The sequence below is a fragment of the Rhopalosiphum padi genome, chromosome 4, assembly GCF_020882245.1.
Source record: "Rhopalosiphum padi isolate XX-2018 chromosome 4, ASM2088224v1, whole genome shotgun sequence".
Lineage (NCBI taxonomy): Eukaryota > Metazoa > Arthropoda > Insecta > Hemiptera > Aphididae > Rhopalosiphum > Rhopalosiphum padi.
The window spans coordinates 34629653-34651687 of record NC_083600.1 but is presented as its reverse complement, the minus strand read 5'-3'; the positions used below and the strand labels follow the sequence as shown (position 1 = coordinate 34651687).

General features: G+C 28.2%; 1 protein-coding gene across 1 annotated transcript in view; it reads left to right on the top strand.

Annotated features, from left to right (window-relative positions):
* Positions 1 to 625: 625 nt before the first annotated feature.
* LOC132930962 (heparan sulfate glucosamine 3-O-sulfotransferase 5-like) overlaps positions 626 to 22035 on the top strand; it is a 38966-nt gene continuing 17556 nt past the window's right edge. Inside the window, exons 1-3 of the mRNA XM_060997090.1 lie at positions 626 to 973; positions 6245 to 6489; positions 16890 to 17105. Coding sequence (XP_060853073.1) covers positions 6259 to 6489; positions 16890 to 17105 — 447 coding nt within the window. The 5' untranslated portion in view covers positions 626 to 973; positions 6245 to 6258. The remainder of the gene's footprint in view (positions 974 to 6244; positions 6490 to 16889; positions 17106 to 22035) is intronic.

Below are 22035 nucleotides of genomic sequence, written 5' to 3'. Positions count from 1 at the left end.
TTATTCTTCAACGTAATAATTACATTTCGGCTTTTGCGCGAGCCAGTCGTTTTTCACGACCACTGGCGTGTTCGCTCGCGAGAGGAACAACGATTTCGACGACGGAATTATCACGCGGACTGCACGAGGAGGACGCTGCCGAGAGAGTTGTGGAAAATCACAAATTACTGGACCTGCGGGTACAACACGCGTACAACATAATTTCGCGTGTAAATCAGATTCGTCAAAGCTGTTCGGGACGAACAATAATATTATATACTGTGCTATATAATAAACACACACGACGATATATCATAATATTGCGGTGTAAACACATCGACAGACGTGACACGGTCGTGTGTGTGTGTGTGTATGTGTGTGTGTGTATAATGCGTTTATCGCAAAAAAAAAAAATAACGATAACGACGACGGTTATAATAATAATAATAATAAATACATAAAAGCCGGCGATTCGAGGATGGCGAGCTTTTGGCGGATGGAAAAACGGAGAGGGGAGACGGCAGAAATAAAAGTTTCGTCGGCATTCGTTTTGGGGTGCGCGCGCGCGCGCTCGCGGCGCCGGTAGCGCGGCTTTGCGGCGTTTTCAGCGAAATCGACGGAGACCCGCTCGCGCGCGTACTACAGCCGACGACGACGACGGCAACCGTTTAGTACGTTCAATCGGCTCGCCCGGCCGAGTCCTGCGCCGCCGCCGCCGCCGCCTCGTCCATATCCGACTTCAACCGCCGATGCCGCCGCCACCCGCACGCCGAGTAAACGCGATACTACGCCACCACCGACGCTCGTCCTCCGTTCACCCCACGACCACCAACCGTCCTACCCACCACGCCGAACGACTTGCCCACTGGCTGGGCCCGTACCTCGTGTCCTCGCCACAGCCGGGTCCGCCGCCAAACGGCCGCCGGGAGCACCGACGCCACCACCGTTGCGCCACCACACGGCAATGATCGCGCCGCCCGGAACTATGCGCCAGGTAAACACGGTATAATAATATGCGGTCGCGTATATAACAATATTATAGTCGTCGTCATAATATTGAAATAATATCGTATCGATAGTAAGTTGTCGACAGTACACCTCGTATTGTATTGTGCACGACAGTGCTGAATTTTGCTGACGACGATCGTTTGATAGTTAATACGACGACGGCGACGATCTAATAACGCGTATACCCCGTGGTCACGGGTGCCCTATTCCGTTATTTAACATTTTTTTCGTGTTCGTCACGATGCCGCGTCACTGCGCGAGACAGCGTGACGTCGCAAAGTAATACCAGTTATAATATATTACGTCCTGCCCGGACTTATACGAAAAAGAATTACGATCGCACTATATTCGTATCACAAAATATATTTATTATTGCCGCGATGCGATTTGTGCCGATAGTAGCTGAAGATATAAATTACACGATATCCGCGATGCTATAGCGCGCCAAATAAGACAATATTATTATAAAAACGTTATGATAACGTCGATGATATCGTTATCTGTACGCCGACGGCGCGGCGACCGAAAAACATATTTTACCGAACGACGCCGCTCGGTTTTAGCCAAGCGTCTGTGTACCGAAATTGCCTATTTGGAGTGCCGCGTCACCGGGGCCGATTATTTGTCAAATTATCGCTTCGTCTTTCAAACACGCGTTCGCTACCAACACTATCGTCACGATGATATTATTTATTTTAGTCGACCACACGCGCACGGCACGCGTCTTTAGGCGATGACCACGAAAGAGATATTAATAATTCCCCGTGATGAGTGTGTACATTATTATACTCCAAATTATACTTATAACCAATCTTGACTAAAATTGTGTTCTACACCATTTTTATAATTTTATTACGATATGGATTTCGTTGTAATAAAATGAGTTTTTAGAAATATTCCATTTCCCCGTCGTCACTAATATTCGATCGAAGTTTTCGAAAAAATATGAAAGTAGAAACGAAAAAATACCAAACCATAATAATTGACGGCGAAATGACGAATAACTTATCGTAATGTTCGATTCGAGTTTTAATAATTTATTAATTTTTGATTTTGAATTTACGTATTTTATAAAAGAGCTTGTGGCTATTGTTATACTTAGTCGTTAACGGTTGAAAAATGCAAAAGAAAAATCAGAAAAAATCGGGTCAATAATACACCATAACATGTTTTGAAAATCGTGTTTTTTTTTTTTATTCGCGGTAATTATTATGAGTACGTTACGCACGACGTATTTTTAATAAATAGGAATACTCGAACTCGCCTACACGTATATTATATATTTATATGCGTTTGTTGTTATAACATTTGGCCACTGACTTTTTTCGATGTTTTTGTTTGTATATTATGTACGATAATAATTATCGAAAAGAGTCAAAAATTCCAACCGTACATCATGTATTTTTAAAATATATACTTTCATATCAAAACAAAGGGTGCCTGAAATTCCTTTTATTAGTGAACCCGCACAAATCATAATATTTGAATTATGCTTTTTAATGGATGGAAATAATGGCTAGTATATTTGAATTCATTCATGAAACAAATTCAAAATATATAATATATATATATATATAACATATATGTTTATGTTTGGTGGATCAGTTCGGTTATTGGTACGAAAATTAACCGTACGATTATCTGCACTTCAAAATGTTCGTAGGGAAATGCGGAGTCGTAAAATAAAATGCAAATACATATCGTTATAATAACGATACATAAATAACAATGAATTACCAACAAAATATTTACTAGAATTTATGGTAACAACCGTTGACGGAAGGTTATATTTTAAAAATGTTCTCGGCTGCTTATAAATTGTATTTCGACCACGAATATTTTATGTTAAAATAAATTTTATCTTGTTACGCTTTGGGTTTGAACAAGTATAATTTATTTATAAATACTACAGTATCCATGTATAAAAGTTATATGAATTCAAATGTTTTCAAATTATAAGAATAAGAGTATTTAATAAATTATTGTTGAATTTACGCCAGTATAATTTACTATTCCATTTAAGATACACATCGTTTAAAACAAAGATATACTGAATTGGTAAATTTATAACACCGAACACTAAGAATTATAAAATTCCATACCATACATCAGCATAGACATGATAAAAATCATTTTGTAATGTATTTAATACGATGCGTGTATCTATAATTTGAATAAATTTGTTATTCAGTCTAAAATAGATTAACATAATATATTATAATACATGAAATGTTGATGTATTAACGTTATTAATGAAATTATATTATTTTTATCAAATGCGTATTAAATCCAACCAGCTGTAAGTAATATAGTTTTTACTTTGTCACTACATTAATAAACGGAAAAAAAATACTCAAAGAAAATCTAAAAATAAATAATAGATTTACCACCATACAAAACACCATCCAAACATTTTTTTATAACATAATAATAATAATATATTAAGCTTAAAAGGTGTACTAAAATTAATTATTTAATTAGCGAAAACTTTTTTCGAGCATTATACGCATACCTACTTAGTTATATTATAATCACAATCTATGATGATATTGTTTTAATTTATATGTATATAATAATATATTTTCAACATGTGAACATATTTACAATAATAATACTTTAATGATGTTGAACATTGAACTCCATGAAATATTCATTATTGCTAAATGTAAGTTATTCATTCTAGTGCTGTACTATAACAATAAATTATTATTACAATGAACTGTTTGTTTTCGAGTTTCCCCAAATAATATTACGTTTTTCTTGTATCCAAACTTACATAAACAATATGCAAAAGTAACAATACACATGTTATATTGATGTTATGCTTATTTTCAATATAACAACGTTTATTTTCAATAATTATTTCATAATTGATATTTTAATTTATAACAACAAAACTCAAAAGCGTATTTTTATTTTATTTTTATATTTTTTGTGAAGTAATCCAAAATTCCTCCACTTTATAATACAATTGATAATAAAATAAGTTTTAGATATCACAATAATATTTAATTGACAGACAAAGATATTGATATTTAATTAAAATTATTTTATCGAAAAAAGGAATTTATTTTTTAATAATATAACTTATAAAACTTATAAGCATTTACTCTCTTCCCCAAGTACATGTTTAACAGTGTTCAAATAATTTACAATTTGAAGGTATTCAAGTACCTTATTTATTAATGTTAAACCTATTCTAATACGAACGTTAACAAAATCATTACATCAGTATTCAGATTATTGCAATTAATATAAATAGGTATAATAACAACATAATTGTATAGTTGGTTTATTGAGGTACTTAATTTACCAATCAATATTATGAATAAAAATGTTCAAGTAATATTCTGCAATTATAACATGTCTGGTCGTTTGAGTTGAGGAAAATTACCTTCACCGCTGAATTGAGTAAAATATTTTTTTTATTACAGCGATATTGACATGCACGCAGAATAAATTTCATAATAAAATATTAGTTGCAATTATAATATTAATATTTAAATTTAATTGTAAAACTGGTTATCAATCAGTGTTTTTATGTTTTTATTTCTATAAATTAGACAAACAACGCTTTGTTAGATTTCTATAATCTACGTATTTATAAAGAAATATATGTTACAATTTAATCATTTTTTATAGAGTGACTAGGTGCAGGTGTTCGAAAAATAGATTTTTTTAATATAATATTTACGATAAAAAGTAATAGTGAAAATGTATAACACATAATTCCAATACGACTTTTACAGAACGATTAAATATAATTAGAAATTTTAATCTAATAGGACCGTATAGAATATGTTATTTAATTAAATGTAATTTCAAATAATTTTAAAAGAAAAAAAAATTATTGCTTTTCTTCAAATATAAAAACATTTTATTTATAACCAGGTTAAAAATATTTTCTGAGAAAATTAAAACAGTTTGAAAAATAATTTAATATAAAATGCTATATTTGCATAAAGTATGATGTTTGATAAAATTCAGGTTGTTTGGTTAGATATTTTAATTAAAATTAAAGATACTTACCCACTTATAACCTAATATTTCAACTCAATAATTTAAAAAACTGTCATTTTATATACCTAATCATGATTCACGTACACTCAAGTAATTCTTATAAATTCTTATGAATATTTATTGAAAGATGCTTAGTACTTATTTAAAATTGTATTTTGAAAGATGTATCTTTATCGTCATAAACAAAATCTGTAGGTTTTTATAGTTTTTAATAAATAACATATTATGCATTATACAATATAAATATATAATATCCATGTATAATGCATATTTTTATTTTTGGTTAATTAAAAATGTAAATTATATTTTTTTAATTCATAACTGTTATTAATTTTTAATTATCTTTTAAAAATCATTAATTAATTTAAACAGTTGAACAAATTGAATACCTTATTTAATCCATGGTAGTCATGCTTCAGCAAACAGTACAGTGTTACAAGATAAATACCTAAAATACATAAAACCATGATTACTCGTGAATAGTTAAAATTAATATGATGAACTAAATATTCTATTTAATTATACAATTAATTTCTTAAAATAAATGATTTGTTTAACAAACAATTGAAATTATATCCAGTTAAAATTTTTTTTCAATTATTTATTTAAAAGGTATATATTAATTAAATAAAAAATTAACTTATTTAACTAGGTATAATGATTATTTGTACAAATTATTATTTTTTTTAAATTTTTTAAAAATAGTACTTATATTTATAATGACGTATGAGTTAAATAAAAATTAACTGTTTAACTATTAAGATGCTAAAAAATTAATTTAATTTAATTAAACATTAATATTATTGAGTTAAACCAATAGCTATGATTTTTTTGTTGTGTGCATAATTTATACAACAGCCAAATCGGTTATTATTATTTTATGGTAAAATTATGCATTGAAATGAACATAATTAAAAGGCCAAACAAAAACGTCGTATACAAATATAAAATAATATTCTATTGAAATACTAGGTACATATTATATTCAAACAATTATTATGAATAATAGATATCATTATGGATTATTTAAAATACATCGTTACAACATTTGTATGTACATTATTGATATTATCGTAATATATTTCAATACAATCGATAAGGATTGTATCGTTTTATATATTTTCATTTTTCCTAACTATTTCCCCATTTATCTCAAAAATTTGGTACATTTTCAAAGTAGTGAATCGGTAGAGAATTTTCAGCATAATAATCAGAATTGGTCGTGTATGCGTTACAGATGTGTAAATCGTAATGCGAAGATGGTGTGTTCCGAATGTCCAATGGTCCCAGTTGGTATTGTGCGTGACTGTGCTGTTCCTGCTGGGCGGCCTGCACATTTACAGAGGCCCCAACGGCGGGCCGCTGCAGGCTTTGGACGAAGTGGTCGACGACGAGGACACGTCCGGTTCCACCCGAACGACTCAAGACGATCGAGCGTACCGGAGACTCAGGTTTCCGAAGACCAGCAGACGATTGCCTCAGGTGGGTAAAAAAAATAAATAAATATTAAAAAACGACAAAAGTACAATATAATAAAGGTATACACATAAGTCATAAACCCGGGTAACTGTGTTCAGGCTAAAGTAATAATAATCTGGCCTATTCGACATGATTTTAATAATGTAGTATTGTTCAAAACGTAACTAGCTATATAAACTCATTGAAATGTAAAACAAAATGTTTGACTGCTGCGTTGATACGTTAATACATACACGGTTGTTGACTATTTGTAGAACTTATTGACATAATTATATGTAATAAAACCTAAATATGGATACATTAACGGAACAGTTATGTTACATAATATTCTTCACCGTCTGTTTGATTATTTTGTTTAACATCGAATTATATATTCAATTAAATACTTAAAAATGTTGATTGTAAATTATGTATTTAATGTAAATTTCAATAGACCATCGTACGATATCATAAAGTAAACAAAATTAATTAATATGACGCATGTCCTTTTTACAAATATATTATGTACTTATATTCAAAAGATATTTTTAAATAAATATTGAATGGCATAACACTTGAATATTAAATTCATAACGTGTTATAATATTATGTATATACGTATCTCGTATAATACAATTATGGTTCCTACTTTATTTATTTAGAAACTATGCTATTATCTATTATTATACTATTATATTCAGTCATACAACTATTATTATTTTTAGATCGATAAAGGTTAGGTTAACTGTTCTGGTTTACTATCCAATTGTATTTATATTTTTTAATTATTAGGTATTTACCAAATATATAATAACGGTATTTATTTTTTATAAACCGCAATTTATTTTATAAGCATGATATAATTGTTAAAACAATTATATTAATTTTATACTATTGTCTATTTTTTTACACTAAGTTGGTATCGACTCAAAAGTTTTTTTTTAAATTAACTTTCGAAAATTAGTTATTATATCTCAACAATTATATCTTAAGTGAAACATAATTGAATATACAGTAAATATAATATTAGTGCATTAGTGCAACATAATAAAATAAGTTCTTTAAATAAATATAGATCAGAGACCAATTAAAATGTACATACATTGTACCTATAGGTAATACTGTAATAGATAACATAATTTGTAAGTTTAGATTTCGTGCTGATTAAATTAATGAGTTCGGGATAAATTTGGACTATGGAATAAGTCAATAAGTGGTTTGTGTAATATAGCTGTAAGGAGGGAGAAATTAGAGAGTTTATTAATGCGAAAAGCTCTGAAAAATGTGGAAAATGGTCTATTGTTAATGTATCTATAAGGTAGGTAATAGGATATTATTAGAATTACCGCGGAGCCGTAAGAATTTTTGGGGGCGATTCGAGAAAAGGTCTCATACTGTGAGTACAATATTCGGGTTTTGGTGATTTGAATGAGATGTTAAGCGAAATTTGAGAAGTGCTTTACCTGTATTTTAAATATCCTTTGTAGCTGGAAGTAATGATCTACCGCGCACTTGACCGGGGTGCCTTTGTCTTTGGTGCAAATGTCTGAGGAGTGATCTCCCCAGTCCCCACATTTAATATAACGTAAAGGATGATGGCAATAGTTAGCGGCGTGTTCGTGATCTGTCAGTTTCGGCATTGAAGTGGACTACTCTTTGGTCGTATAGACTATAGGCAATTCAATATTAATTTTGTGTATAACATTGATCATAATGTCGTTATGCACTCACAATATCAGGCGTCAGGATAAGCCAAAACGGTACTTGTCGGGATGCCAATGCAAGACGAGTGGTCATAACCAATCGAGGAACCGCCAGAAGAATCGAAAGAGACAAATCGTTAAAACAAATACCATCGCACCGTCAATAGTGAATGACGCCAGCGATAGCCGACGACATCAACGACTACCGTCGACACCGAAGTCCAGCGACGGGCCTTTGCCGGCTTTGTGCGGGGTCTCCGGTGTGGCATTGGGTTTTTTCCCAATGTCGTCGGACATCTCCGCATGGCGTTGCGGTTTATAAATTATAACCACTATACCGCGTTACCGGCGTGATGGAAAAAACGCAACAATAAAAATATGGGCACGGTGTGCAACCCCAGTCAGTACACGCGCGTTTCCACAAGGACCATCAGCTACTGTCAACGGAAAATCAATAGAACACGATAATTACAGTCCACTAAGAATCAAAATCTCCTCGGAACAGATCGACTTCGTTCAGAAGCGTTTTGCGTATGAAATGATTTATCGTTTATTTTATTCGAAGAGACGCGGACTTCTATACGCCATCACGTATGTTATTATTTTCTATCGTTCATAAAAGATGTCGTTTTCAAAATAATATCCAGTCTAACTTTAAGCTGTTCATACCATGATCCTGTTTACTCTAGTACCATAATGGTATTGACTCGTAAATTTAAAACATACAGTAATAATTATATGATTCTATGTTATAATAAATGTTATTGGTTTACTGTACTACTAATAACAATATCAATTTATGATAAAGTAGCCTTGGGTATTATATAGGCCGACTATCGCCGCATACAATCGTATAGGTACAATTCTTTCAAATTGAATACATCTATTACAGCGGTCAATTCAATAACGAAGTACACTAGACGCCTACAAATATGAACATGATGACTTCACCAGGCATTTTATACTCAAGTCCAGGTGTATAATGTTTATGGTTGCGATCCCTAAGTCCCACAAGTTTGAATTTTTTTACAAAAAAAAACTGATGAACAATAAATACGTTTATACGATATAAATGTTTGTAGTGTGTGTGTGTGTGTGTGTGTGTGTGTGTGTGTGTGTGTGTGTGTGTGTGTGTGTGTGTTTGTGTGTGTGTGTGTGTGTGTGTGTATTTGGGTATATATTTAAATGGTACAATATGTATAAGATATATATAATATGATGATATTATACAACTCGTTCCGTATAAATCGAATATACACACGGAAAACGAACTTTTTATCAGTCCCGTCGACAAACTATATTATGCTCCAGATATACGTGAGTAGAATATAATAATAATATATTTATATATTGAATTAATTTGAATCTTATCACGAAAACAAAATGAATTATCAATCCGGTAACTATTATATTTATATATACATATGATAATGTATCTACTGCCATTTATATTAAATAGTAAAAATGTTTGAATTTAAAGTCTATATAACCCGAGTAACCCAAAGAAAATTTAACCGAGTTTCGAACCCAAAAACCACAATACCTATAAACTCGTTTATGGTCGACAACTAAATATAATATCATCTAACGTATAGTTTAAATTATTTATCCCCGATTGGCGATTGTATTCATTGCTATTTTTCATTTAAATAAAAATAATATTAAATCAATTCTTAATTATTTATCGGAATAATTTTGTTTTTACGTTATACACTGCCTCGTTTTTTCTTTCAAGACTCGAAAAGTATATACAATTATCCGGATAAAATTCGGATAGATATGTTTAAAAAATACCCTAATAAAATCCCATTCCAATTAAAATACACATAATAGGTAATTATTAGCTACAGTAGGTATTTTTAGGTAGTATTTTCATTAATTGTTAGATATTCAATTTTATTACTCAATATACATACATACATTCCTTATTCTTATATCTGGAAACAATTTATTGATTTATCTACATATAAAATTATCAAACAGAGTAGGTATAATTATACTATTACAGTCCTATTAAAAAAAAAATAATAAAATATTATAAATCGTAGATCCTTTTTGTATTATTTGTTCGTAGAAATGTATAAAACAATTTATTTTTTTTGACCTACATTTGCATGGAATTTTGGGTCTTATATTTTAGTTTTAAGGTTTGATCGTGAAATATTTACCATGTCCAGCACATAGCTGCAAACTTTATTTACACAGTGTAAAACATTATTCTTGCAAATGATAATATTTCATTGACGTCTGTTGTATTTTGAAAACACTTACCTCAATACTGCTGTGTGTAAATTTAGAATATTTTAAAGTTTTTTTCTAATATTAAGTTAGTCGAGGACAGAAATTGTTTTTTTTTTTCCTTATCAATAAGAGATAAGAAAATATTTACTTATTAATTAGTAAAAATGAAATGGTAAGGTAAATGGTCTATCCTATTTGTCTTTTATGATAGATATACGTTATAATATTTGAGTAAAATATTATATATAAATTATAATAGCCGCTACACCAACTATTAACTTATATTTCTCTGTTTAAACAAAAAAAACTTCTCTAACATTAATAACCATAATATCTTTATTTACCGATGTTCTATACACCGATAAACTTTGTAATTATAGTCTTATAATTGTATCCAACTTTAAAACATGGACTGTTTGTCTGTTTCAATACAATATTTTAAAGTGTAATACAATATGATTCGTTATTGATATCGGAGCAAAATAAGACATACCTTTTATTCTTCACAAAATAGTTAAAAATGGCAAATTATATAAAATCAACCATTGTTAAACAGTGTTAATGTGGAGGCCATAATATTACGATGATTATTATTATAAGATATAATGAAAGAGAAAAAACCGTAACATCTGTCCGTGTTTGACTACACGTTTAAAATAAAATCAATAGTTATTAAAAATATGTATTTGGAAAACTGAAGTTAATAAAACAAGAGAAACAATTTACGTATAAATTCTTATCTGTTCTCTCAAATCACAATAAGTATACGTTTTACTTAATGCGTTGTAAATATTAACGATTATACCAGCGGTTCCCAACCCATGAGCCGCGGGCAGCGTGAAGCTGGGCCATGGACCATATAATATTAACATTACTATTATATATATTTAAAATAATATTTTATGTATTATATTATACATACGTATATAGGTATTTTATTAGTCTATGGTGGGCCTCAAAAGTTTTCTATTTTACAAAATCGGTGGTCCGCATAACTAAAAAGGTTGGGAACCGCTGGATTATACAATTCATTTTGGTCAAAGCCCCACTTTTAAACCTGGTTTGCAGATTTCTTGTCGTCAAAAGTTCAAATCTTTTATCCTCCTGCACAGTTTTGATTACTGGTACTAAATTGTTGGAATCATTAAAATAATTTATGTTATTAACGTTGAAGTTGACCATTAAGACACCATAAACGTAAATCATATTTATATTTATGTATGAATGTGGTAGGTACACATTATTCTATGCTCTAGTTTATCGTGGTTACTGTAGTATTTAGAATGTATTTATTTATTTTTGCTTAACCATTATGATTTTATGAAATCAATAATATACGTATTAATAAATCAAGACTATAATATATATTTTTTTTAATAAACAGTGCAGTAGTACACAAACTGATTCTAGAAAAGTTAAATTTAAAATATATACATACTATACAGATTTAAACAAATAAATTGTAGATTTATTCAAGTTTGTTTGTAACATAATATAATTTATATAATTGAATGCTATTGAATATATATAAATAATTACATTTTATTAATTTCTGATTATTATTCAATTTTCATTAAACGAAATTGTTTTTAAAGTAAACTATTAGGATTATTTTATAAAAAGTATTTAATTATACGTACATATATGATAGAATTATTGAAATATATATATATTTCTTATAACTAATAAGTTGTATTATGCTTATGTATAACGTGTGATAAAATAATTTCATTGTTTTATAAAATTTCTATTACATATTTAAAATTCCATAAAATTATTAAAATATCACTTAATGAACAATAAAAAAATAAACATATATCGGATGTAAGTAATTACATATAATTATATTTTTTAAAGTATTTTAATTTTCATAAATTTTTAAGGAAATATTTCCCCAACTATCCCACTACAACACTGATTTTATAACCTTAATCTCTCTATGAAAACCATAATATCTTTATTCTGTCACTGATTTGGCTAGTGGCCACACCTTACTACTACCCTCTCCTTCCTTTAATGTCCATTGAAGGCCTTTCTTTTTTGCGAACTCCTCAAAAATCTCACAATATATTAACCATTAATCTTCAACTGCCCCAAATTATCACCACAACGAGAAAATTTATAATCTGCTTTTTTAATTGTCCAATAACATATTAACAACCTTACAATATTCAAAATATATTTAAATCTAATAAAAAAAAAATATTATATTATCTATACTATAATAAAATTCTTCAATTTTACAGGATATTTAATTTAATTTTGTTTTTGTGTATAATTTATATTTTCCAAATTATTTTTAATATTGTAAGACAATATTTTTAATTGTCAAAACTAATTGTCTAACGATAAATAAATTTTAATTTTAACTATTCACTACTATCCTTCAACCTTTAATATTATTATTTCCATACAAAAAGTTTAGGAACATATTACATATATATTAACATATAATATATATATATATATTACAATAATTTTATTTTTAGAGTTCTATACTCTTATAATACTTTATTTTGATGACATGCGATTATCGAAAAAAATGAATACTAAACTATTTTAATATTTGCTTTTTTTTTGTTTGTGAGTGAAGTTTTTGTTTTACATTTAGTATACAATATATATATAATAGCTACCCACCCATTTTGTACAAGTAAAAATAAATGTTGCAAACTTTATCTTTCATTCTGAATAAAATGTGTAAATTATTGTTTATTTTAATTTTTATTTAAAAAAACCCATCGGGTATCATTATTATTAGGTCTTCTAGTATGTAAATAATTGTCTTATAAAACAAAATAATGTACATTTCAAAATGTTCGAGTTTTTTACTACCTATAGTACCTACCAATAGTTATTTTTAAATAACTGCACCTTATTTTTGTTTTTACACTTCATCATAATTTCGTTGTAACGAAATATCATCATAAATAGGTGGCACTGTTTTTTATTTAATATTCTTTTAAATGTTTTTTTTTTTTATTAATTTGTGTATATATTTAAACAAACAATAAATGCAGGTAGGTACGCATCATTGAACATGATAATTTTAATATAAATAAGGTACTTTTGTATATTTATACTATCTAAAGCGAATTTATTTTTAATGTTCAAGTGTTCTCAATAAGATATCATCACGATATTATAATACACAATATGTACCTATAATAATATTGTATTTATGAGCTTTTTTAATATTCATTGTTTTGTGTATTTGTCTGGTAGAACAATCCACATTTAATAATAGTTCCGTTGCTAAGTAAATGAATTTAGTTAAATTTAATTGTCTTTATAAAATAAACGTATTATTATTATTATTATTATTATATAATGCAATACATTGGTTAATATAGAGCATAGGTGATGATGATAAACTCAACGTTTTAGTATAATTATATGGTATGGTTTATTTCTAACGTGTCGCTTACTGATTACTAAACTTCTCTATGCCATATATATATATATAGTTATGTATAAGAAATAAGTCGTCTACAATTAATTAATAGTCAATGACTTTAAGTATATAGGTAATTAATGGGTTTTTTTAATATCTTGAACAATATTAATTAACTATTATTATAATAAATTATGTCTATAACCATAATGCTAACTAATAATAGTATAAAACATATACTAAAACCACGTTACTATAATGTGTTTAGTGATACACTAGAAAAATGTACTTAGATAGATGTAATATTAAGTATGAATAACATTTAATTCATATACGATTTATTTGAACGTTGAATGTTTTATACATGAATCATTATTATATTTTAATTGATATTTTTTTATCGAAATCAAAATATCTATCATAATTACACAGAAATGAAACAAAAATGTATTACATTACGAAACATAGGCGATTATACAATTTTATCTTAGGCGGTGGAGAGTTAATTCACTCTTAATTGATCCCATAAATATTTAAAAATGTATATGTACTTATATTTAAAATAACTTGATAATATAAATAACAAATAATCGAAAAATAATGACCGATTATATTTAATAATGCTATTATTAAGAATAACTGAATTTTTCTACACGATTTTATTTTGCCGTTTTCTAATAAAAAACCGTAATTGTTAACATCAGTAATCTATTAGTAATAAATAATATTTCTTCACGTTTTTAAATTATTTTTATTTTTTTTAAATATATGATTTAAAAATGCATATAATTTACATAATAATTCATCAGTAGCATAAATAAATTACATTGCACATTCTGCTATTATGCATTGTATGCATTCAGTATTCGCCCATTTTGATAAAAATTGAAATGAAAATCGGTTAAAAAAATCTCCAGATCTTATATATGTATGTAATACACAAATGCCATTATGTCACGTAATATTTTATATTAATTGTGTCCAAAAATATTAAAAACAGAATAATAAGCATTGTGTTTTTTTAAAATGTTAAAATATGCAAAAAAATGCAATAGGTATAAAATGTTGCCCATTTAATCATTATTATCTTGGACTGAAACGTATATTTTAAATTTAGTTTTTTCAACGTGCTAAAAAATACAAATGTGTTAAAAGGACGTTTCGGTCCGCATGGGTTGTCTCTGTCTTACAAACGTACAACATAGTAAAAACTGTTTCACGCGGTCAAGAACCACTAGTGCTATTAAACAACCCAATTTTCACACTATAAAAAAGATCGCATCATCGTTTTTAATATTTTAACACCACCAATACAAAAAAAGTACTCATAGTTTCGAAATCCATTAATTTTGTACTTTTAAAATAAATTTGAATATTTATTTTTTGTAGTTCTGGTATATACAGATTAAAAACGATGTTGTTTAGCCTAAAATCTCCTGTCTGTAGTGTGAAAATTTGATTGCTGAACTACAGCTCTAGGCTAGTTGATACTTGGTTTTGTTCTCGTGGAACGGGTTTTAAGTGTTTTTAGTGTTTTTACTACGCTGTACCTTGTACGTTTGTAATACGGTGACAAGTTTCAACGAACATAATATGCGGTCATGCGGATGAAGCGTCTTCTTAATACATAAAAATAAATATCAATAGATGGTTAAGAGGCCGTAACACTCACATGTGTTGTCTCCGTCTTACAAGTACGTAACATTGCAAATTTATGCTCAGCAGATCACGTTTAGCTCCGTTAGTTTAAAAATTAGAGTGAATCGATCTATTATGAAACTTGATAATAAAACATTATCTGTGTTTGTATGTTGGTTTTTTGATATACGCTATGTTATATACGCATAATTGCTAAAAAATTTAACTATCGTAAAAAACCAACATACAAACAAATAATTTTCTTACCATCAAGTTTCATATAGGTCGATTCACCCTAATTTTTAAACTGACCGACCTAAACGTAATATGCTGAGCGTAAATTTGCCAAGTTACGTACTTGTAACAACACATGCGGTGTGACGCCTTCCTAATATTATTAATTAAACTAAAAATACAATACGCGAACTGACTTAAATATAGACTACAGTGACCGATGATGAGGTAGGATTATATTATTATCAATCTGTTTCCGGGAATCCCACGCAACGGGTCACAAGGTATAATAATATTTTGTGTAATATGAAAAAAAGTAATATGGGTTTTATTTTTAGTCCATCGATTCTCGGTAAAATGTGATATGCAATATTGCGACATGTTAACAATACATATTAATAACACTGCAGACGTCTTGCACTACAGAATAGTGATATTTACTGGATTTTCAATAATTTTATATTTTTTCTTTGCTCGTTAAACTTATAACGTTATTTGTTTTTTTATTTTGATCTTGGAGGAGAGAATAAACCTATCGAACACTTTTCCCTCCAGTAACTAAAATACTGTTAAGAAATAAATACCTACTAATAATAAATAATAAGTTATACGTAATTATTTTAAAATATAAAAAATAAATAATTTAATTCTAATAAATAATGCATATAATTAGTAATTACATCAAGTATTTTACAACAAATTTATAATACACAACTATCAACAAAATATGTATTTTTCATTATTCCGGTTTTTTGTATTATGCATTTGTGCAAGTCATTTTTTTTCCATCATAATAAAAAATTAATAAATAATCAAAATGCATTACGTATATGTATAATATGTACGTAGTTAAACAAAATTGAAGTGGATAAACTAAAAGATAGGAAATATTTGTTTCACAATATTTATACTATACCTAACCTATATTATAATAATTATTTAATTGTTACGTATTACAATATTCCAAGCACGTAGTCGCCAAAAATCTCAATAAAATTTAATCAAATCTGTGAAACAGGTTTCGTAACAATTTTTTCATACGAATCATACAAGAAATTAAAAATATGTCCAGTACCACGGAAACGTTTATATTATTTCCCATAACGATTTTTGGAACTGGTGTACAAAATTGTACGGATTGATTACCTATCCGATACAGCATATTTTATTATTATTCGTATTTAATTATTTATTTATTATTATGTCGTATACAGGCGATCATCATCGGTGTGCGGAAAGGCGGCACGCGGGCGTTGTTGGAGATGTTGTTCCTGCACAAGTCTGTGCAAAAGGCCAACGGCGAGGTGCACTTCTTCGACCGCGACGACAACTACGAACGTGGCCTGGATTGGTACAGAAGGCGGATGCCATACTCGTTCCCCAACCAAATCACCATTGAAAAGAGTCCCAGCTATTTCGTGACACCAGAGGTAAAAACGAAAAGAATATGAAAAATATTGATCAATGTGGCTGCGGTAAATTCAGGTTACGATGATGCGTATCGTAGGTACTATCGTTACAGCAATGATTATCCGTGAAAGCTATAATATTATATTACGACGGAGGTTAAGCAAACATCTAAAACTAAAATTTAGTGGTCATTAAATATCCGAACACGCAAATCGAAAAACGATAACTTTATCATTCCTAAAGAAATAACACACTTCTTGCACGCCCACCAGAACCCGTCATCGCTAAATCTCATCTGCAAGATATAATATAGAAGTTCTCGAGGATTTTATATCTATTTTTATTTTTCTGTGCGCCAAAATATCGGATAAGCCGACTAAAAAACGGGGTTGTGTATGCGAATACATACTACTATTATTGTTGTGCTTGTGGGGGGGGGGGGGATACGTGGCGTGTTTGCGATGGGTATTGACTTGCGGGGAAAGTGACGTAAAAAAGAGAGAAACTGCAACACGCGATCTCAGTGTATACACAGGTTGTGCACGAAGATCCGATTATACTCGTGATATAATATATATATTATATATTATATATATACCTAGCTACGCGTTACCCAATTTTTAATTAATTTTTGCGATAAAACCGCAATCCCGCCAATACCTATTTTACTTTTTTTCTTTTTGGATTTTCGTCTTGATTGATTCATGATCCTTTGTATCGCGCATCGTACAAATGCGCTTTTATTCCTATAAAAAAAACAAACGTGTAGTGTGTACGCGAGAAAAAATAAAGATATGTATATGAACTAAATTCGATTTTTTTGTACACGCGTTATTCCACTAGGTATAGTATACAGGTATATACATATCGAATTTTCATTTGATGCTTTTCACTACTATATTATGTGTATACCAATAGCGTCGTTTATGTGTTTATACATAACTAATTTCAAAATCAAATTTTTCTATGACTCCTTATCACTGAATTGCTTAAAAATGCTGTGTATAATGATTGTAAAATGTGAGAACAAATTATTTAAATTTAAAAAATTAAAAAATAACAGATTTTTACGAATAATAAATAAGTTCAGTACGAATGACAGTGACCGTTATTTATATTTATTGTATTTTATGATTCATAAAAAAAACAAAAATAATGACACTAAAAAATTCTTTCATAAAATTAAATTGGTAAAATATTTATTACCTTACATTTGAAAGTCATAGATTGACAATATAAATAGAATACTTATTTAACGAAAGTGCGAATGTAATTAAGTACTAAAAAAACTTTATTGTAACATAGTTTTTACCTGTCAATTTGTTAAATAAGTTGATGTATTTTACCATAATTACTTTTACTTGATTACTAAAAATGTTATTACAACAAATAATATGAATAAATTCTGCTATGTAATGCAAAAACTGAACTAAGTCAATGCGAAATATATTAATGTACTTAACAAATGTTAACAATAACGATAAAAATACTCACAAACTCATTTAATTTAATGAAAGATATACAATATTATATATAATAATAACATACGAGTGGTTATTCTTCCCTTTTTGGCCGTTTTTTTATTGAAAAAATCGTTTATAAATTGTTTAAATGATTGACTATATACTTTTATGCACGTCGTCAGCCAATCACAAGTAATATAAATTATATCATGACGGTTTCATTTTATATTTCACCTATCATTTCTTGATAAATATGTATTATTATTTTTTTTGTTCGTGATAACCCCTTGTTATAATATATAATATATTATTATTTTTCAATTTCATTCATATTCATATTGAACATCGATATTTTTACATAAATTATATTTCACTAATAACCTTATTCCAACATAGCATCCAAAGCAGTGCAAGTAAGAAATAATTCGTTTTGCAAAAAACAATTTTTTTTTTTAATACATTAATATTATTTGTGTTCATTTTGACGTTTACAATATTTATAATATATTTTTACAATAAGCACACGACACGATAAACAATTACATGACTATAAATTATCCAAGTACAAAAATATGGTTCGGAAAATCTTCTTGTCTATTTATATATTCTTTGGATGTTATAATAATTTAAAATAAAAGTAATTTTTTTATGTTTTTATTAAAGTGATGATACGAAATTTTAAGCTATAGTTTGAAACTTCACTGTTAACATTTTTTTTTTCAGAACTATCTGACGGTAGTAGAATTTTTTTACTGTTAAAGGTTTTTGTAAAATTATTAAAATAATTTGAAAAAATTGAAGCAAATCAACACAAAAATTGATAAGATTGCTTATTTACGAAGAAAGGTACTATAATATGAAACTTTTTATAAAAATATACAATAAAAATAACCTCTTGTTATTCCAATACGTTTTTTGGTTACTAAGAATCTAACATAAATTTATTATTTATGAATAAACAAGTTGAAATTACTTGATATATATATATATATATATATATATATACTTATTTACAACATCCCATATTCTTACAATATTTTTTTTTCGATTACGATATGTAAACAAAATCCTAACCTATACGGCCATAGTAAATTCTAATACGTGTAGCTACTAAACTCTTTATATTTTATCAAGTATATATACAAAATGGTGTTTTACTTTGTTTGTAAATAATTCTATTTGTCTCACGGTTAATTAATTTTTTGTATTGCTGAAGTAAAATGCATTTAAATACAATAATACGCGCGGCTCTATATAATAGTATAAGTAAATTATGAATTCAACGATGTATAATATTTAAATTTTTTTCTCTTTTCGCGCAATATAAAGTGTTGTTTTTTAATAATTCTAAAATAATTACTACTTACTATTTTGTACGATAAAAACAAAAACTTACCGGCAATAGAAAATATGATTTAAGTAAATATAATACTTAACTCGCTTAAAATTCGTTTTTTAAACACGCCATTTTATAAAATATTTCAATGTATATTTTAGTAAAATGTTCAAACCACGAATGTGTTGACGACGTAAACAAAAAATAAAGTTATCGATGTATTGACGAATAATTTTTTTATTTTTATAGCTTGGTGTCAATTTAAATATGATGATTGTTACGGGTTGTAACAATCATAAACAATCATATACACCTCTGCGTATGTTACAGCAGAAGTGTGTGAAACTGATTACTTACTAAAATATTACCCCGGGTAAACGTAACAAAACGACATTATTGTATTGAAAGTTTAATAGCAATGATTTTGATAGACGTTTGAAGGGTTTATTCATGAGATGAACCCACGTCACACGAAAAACAAAAAATAATATTTGAACAAAAACAAAAATATTTTTCGTTTTCACAACCAAACGACTTACTCTACACCATAGGGCATAGGCAGTTTTTTCTTGTTTTGATGCAATTGTGTTACATTAATATTATTAATTATTTATAATGTATACACGACAGCTTTTTAATATAATATAGGTAGTCGCGTATAAATAACACGTAATATAAATATATTATAATTTATAATCAAATTGCTTGTACGATTTATATTAGGTAAACAAAAAATAAATAATATTATATTGAATTCTCGTTGACCAGAGTTTATAGATTATAATATTATACTCGTGCATATTATATTGATTTTAAATTGATTGACGTTTAGATTTCGCGTTAAACATATAACTATCGAGTATGGTTGACTCAATTTTACCAACGTGAGTGATTATCGTTTATTTGTTTTTTTTTTTCATAATAAAATATGGTGTAGTATAATAGTTTTATGAACTCTGAAATGGTCACACTGAAAAGCTTGTAAACCGACTCCCGGTCCCATCTACCGGGATCAAAGATGTATTTACTACATTACTTGAGTTGAATTTTAAATTATGAAATAGCAATCGGAGCAAAAAGGTTCGTGCAGCATTAAAAGGATTTTGAATTAAAAATAGAAGTAGAACAACTGTCAAAAAACGTATAGGAGGGAGTAAGTATTGCGTTGAATTTTTTTTTTTGTACTCAAAAGGTATATTATATATAAATAATATATGAGCAACGTCATTATGTTTCAGTCAGATATTTATCAATTTTTTTTTAACATAATTTAATTTATTCAAGTCAAATATAATGTTGGTATTAGACAAACTCCCAAAACATTAGTTATGTTTGTTTGACATAAAGTTATAGTACTTATAATATATTTTCGGCGGCGTGATAATTGCGACGTTTCTTAATAATAAATTAGATTAATTTTATAGTCTTAAGATATACAAGACTTAGTGTAGTAGTGCGAGGAAATTGTTATCAAGTATAAGACAAAGGAGAAAGAGACGTGTTAATTCATTAATTTGTTACGGGAGTCTTGTGTGGAAAAGTCGGCGTGTTATAGTTCTAGAATGTGTCTGCATAGTAGAAAGGAGATTTTTAATTAGATACTGTGTACTATATACCACTATCCCACAAACGCCTACACCATCTATGGGAGAAATACACAGCAAACTTAATTAAAAATAGATGTTTTCAAGTGGGTTGTCGATGGAAGGTGCTGAACAAAAGGTTTTGATTTATCGAAACCACTTTGAGGTCCTTTAATTTGGTTTTTTTTTTTTTGTGAAATGCCTGGAAATCTTATAAAAAGAAAAACATTTTGGAATTTACATAATGACATTTATTTTAACATAAAATAATTGAATACTTCTTTATAAGTAGTCATCTAAAAATAAAAACTCCATATTTGTATTTTTTAAATATTAAACGTTTAGTTTAAAAAATACAAATTCATAATATAAAAATTAATGGTTTTATTTTTTTTTCCAAACTGATGTTCTAAGTAACTAGTTTTTATGTTGTTTTTTTGACGATAACAAATTAACATAATTTGTTCTTACTCAATGAACAACTTCTAAGGTTGTTATAATTCTCGAAGCTTATATAATAATAATGTAACTTATATTTGGTATGAATATTGTATACCTTTTGATATAA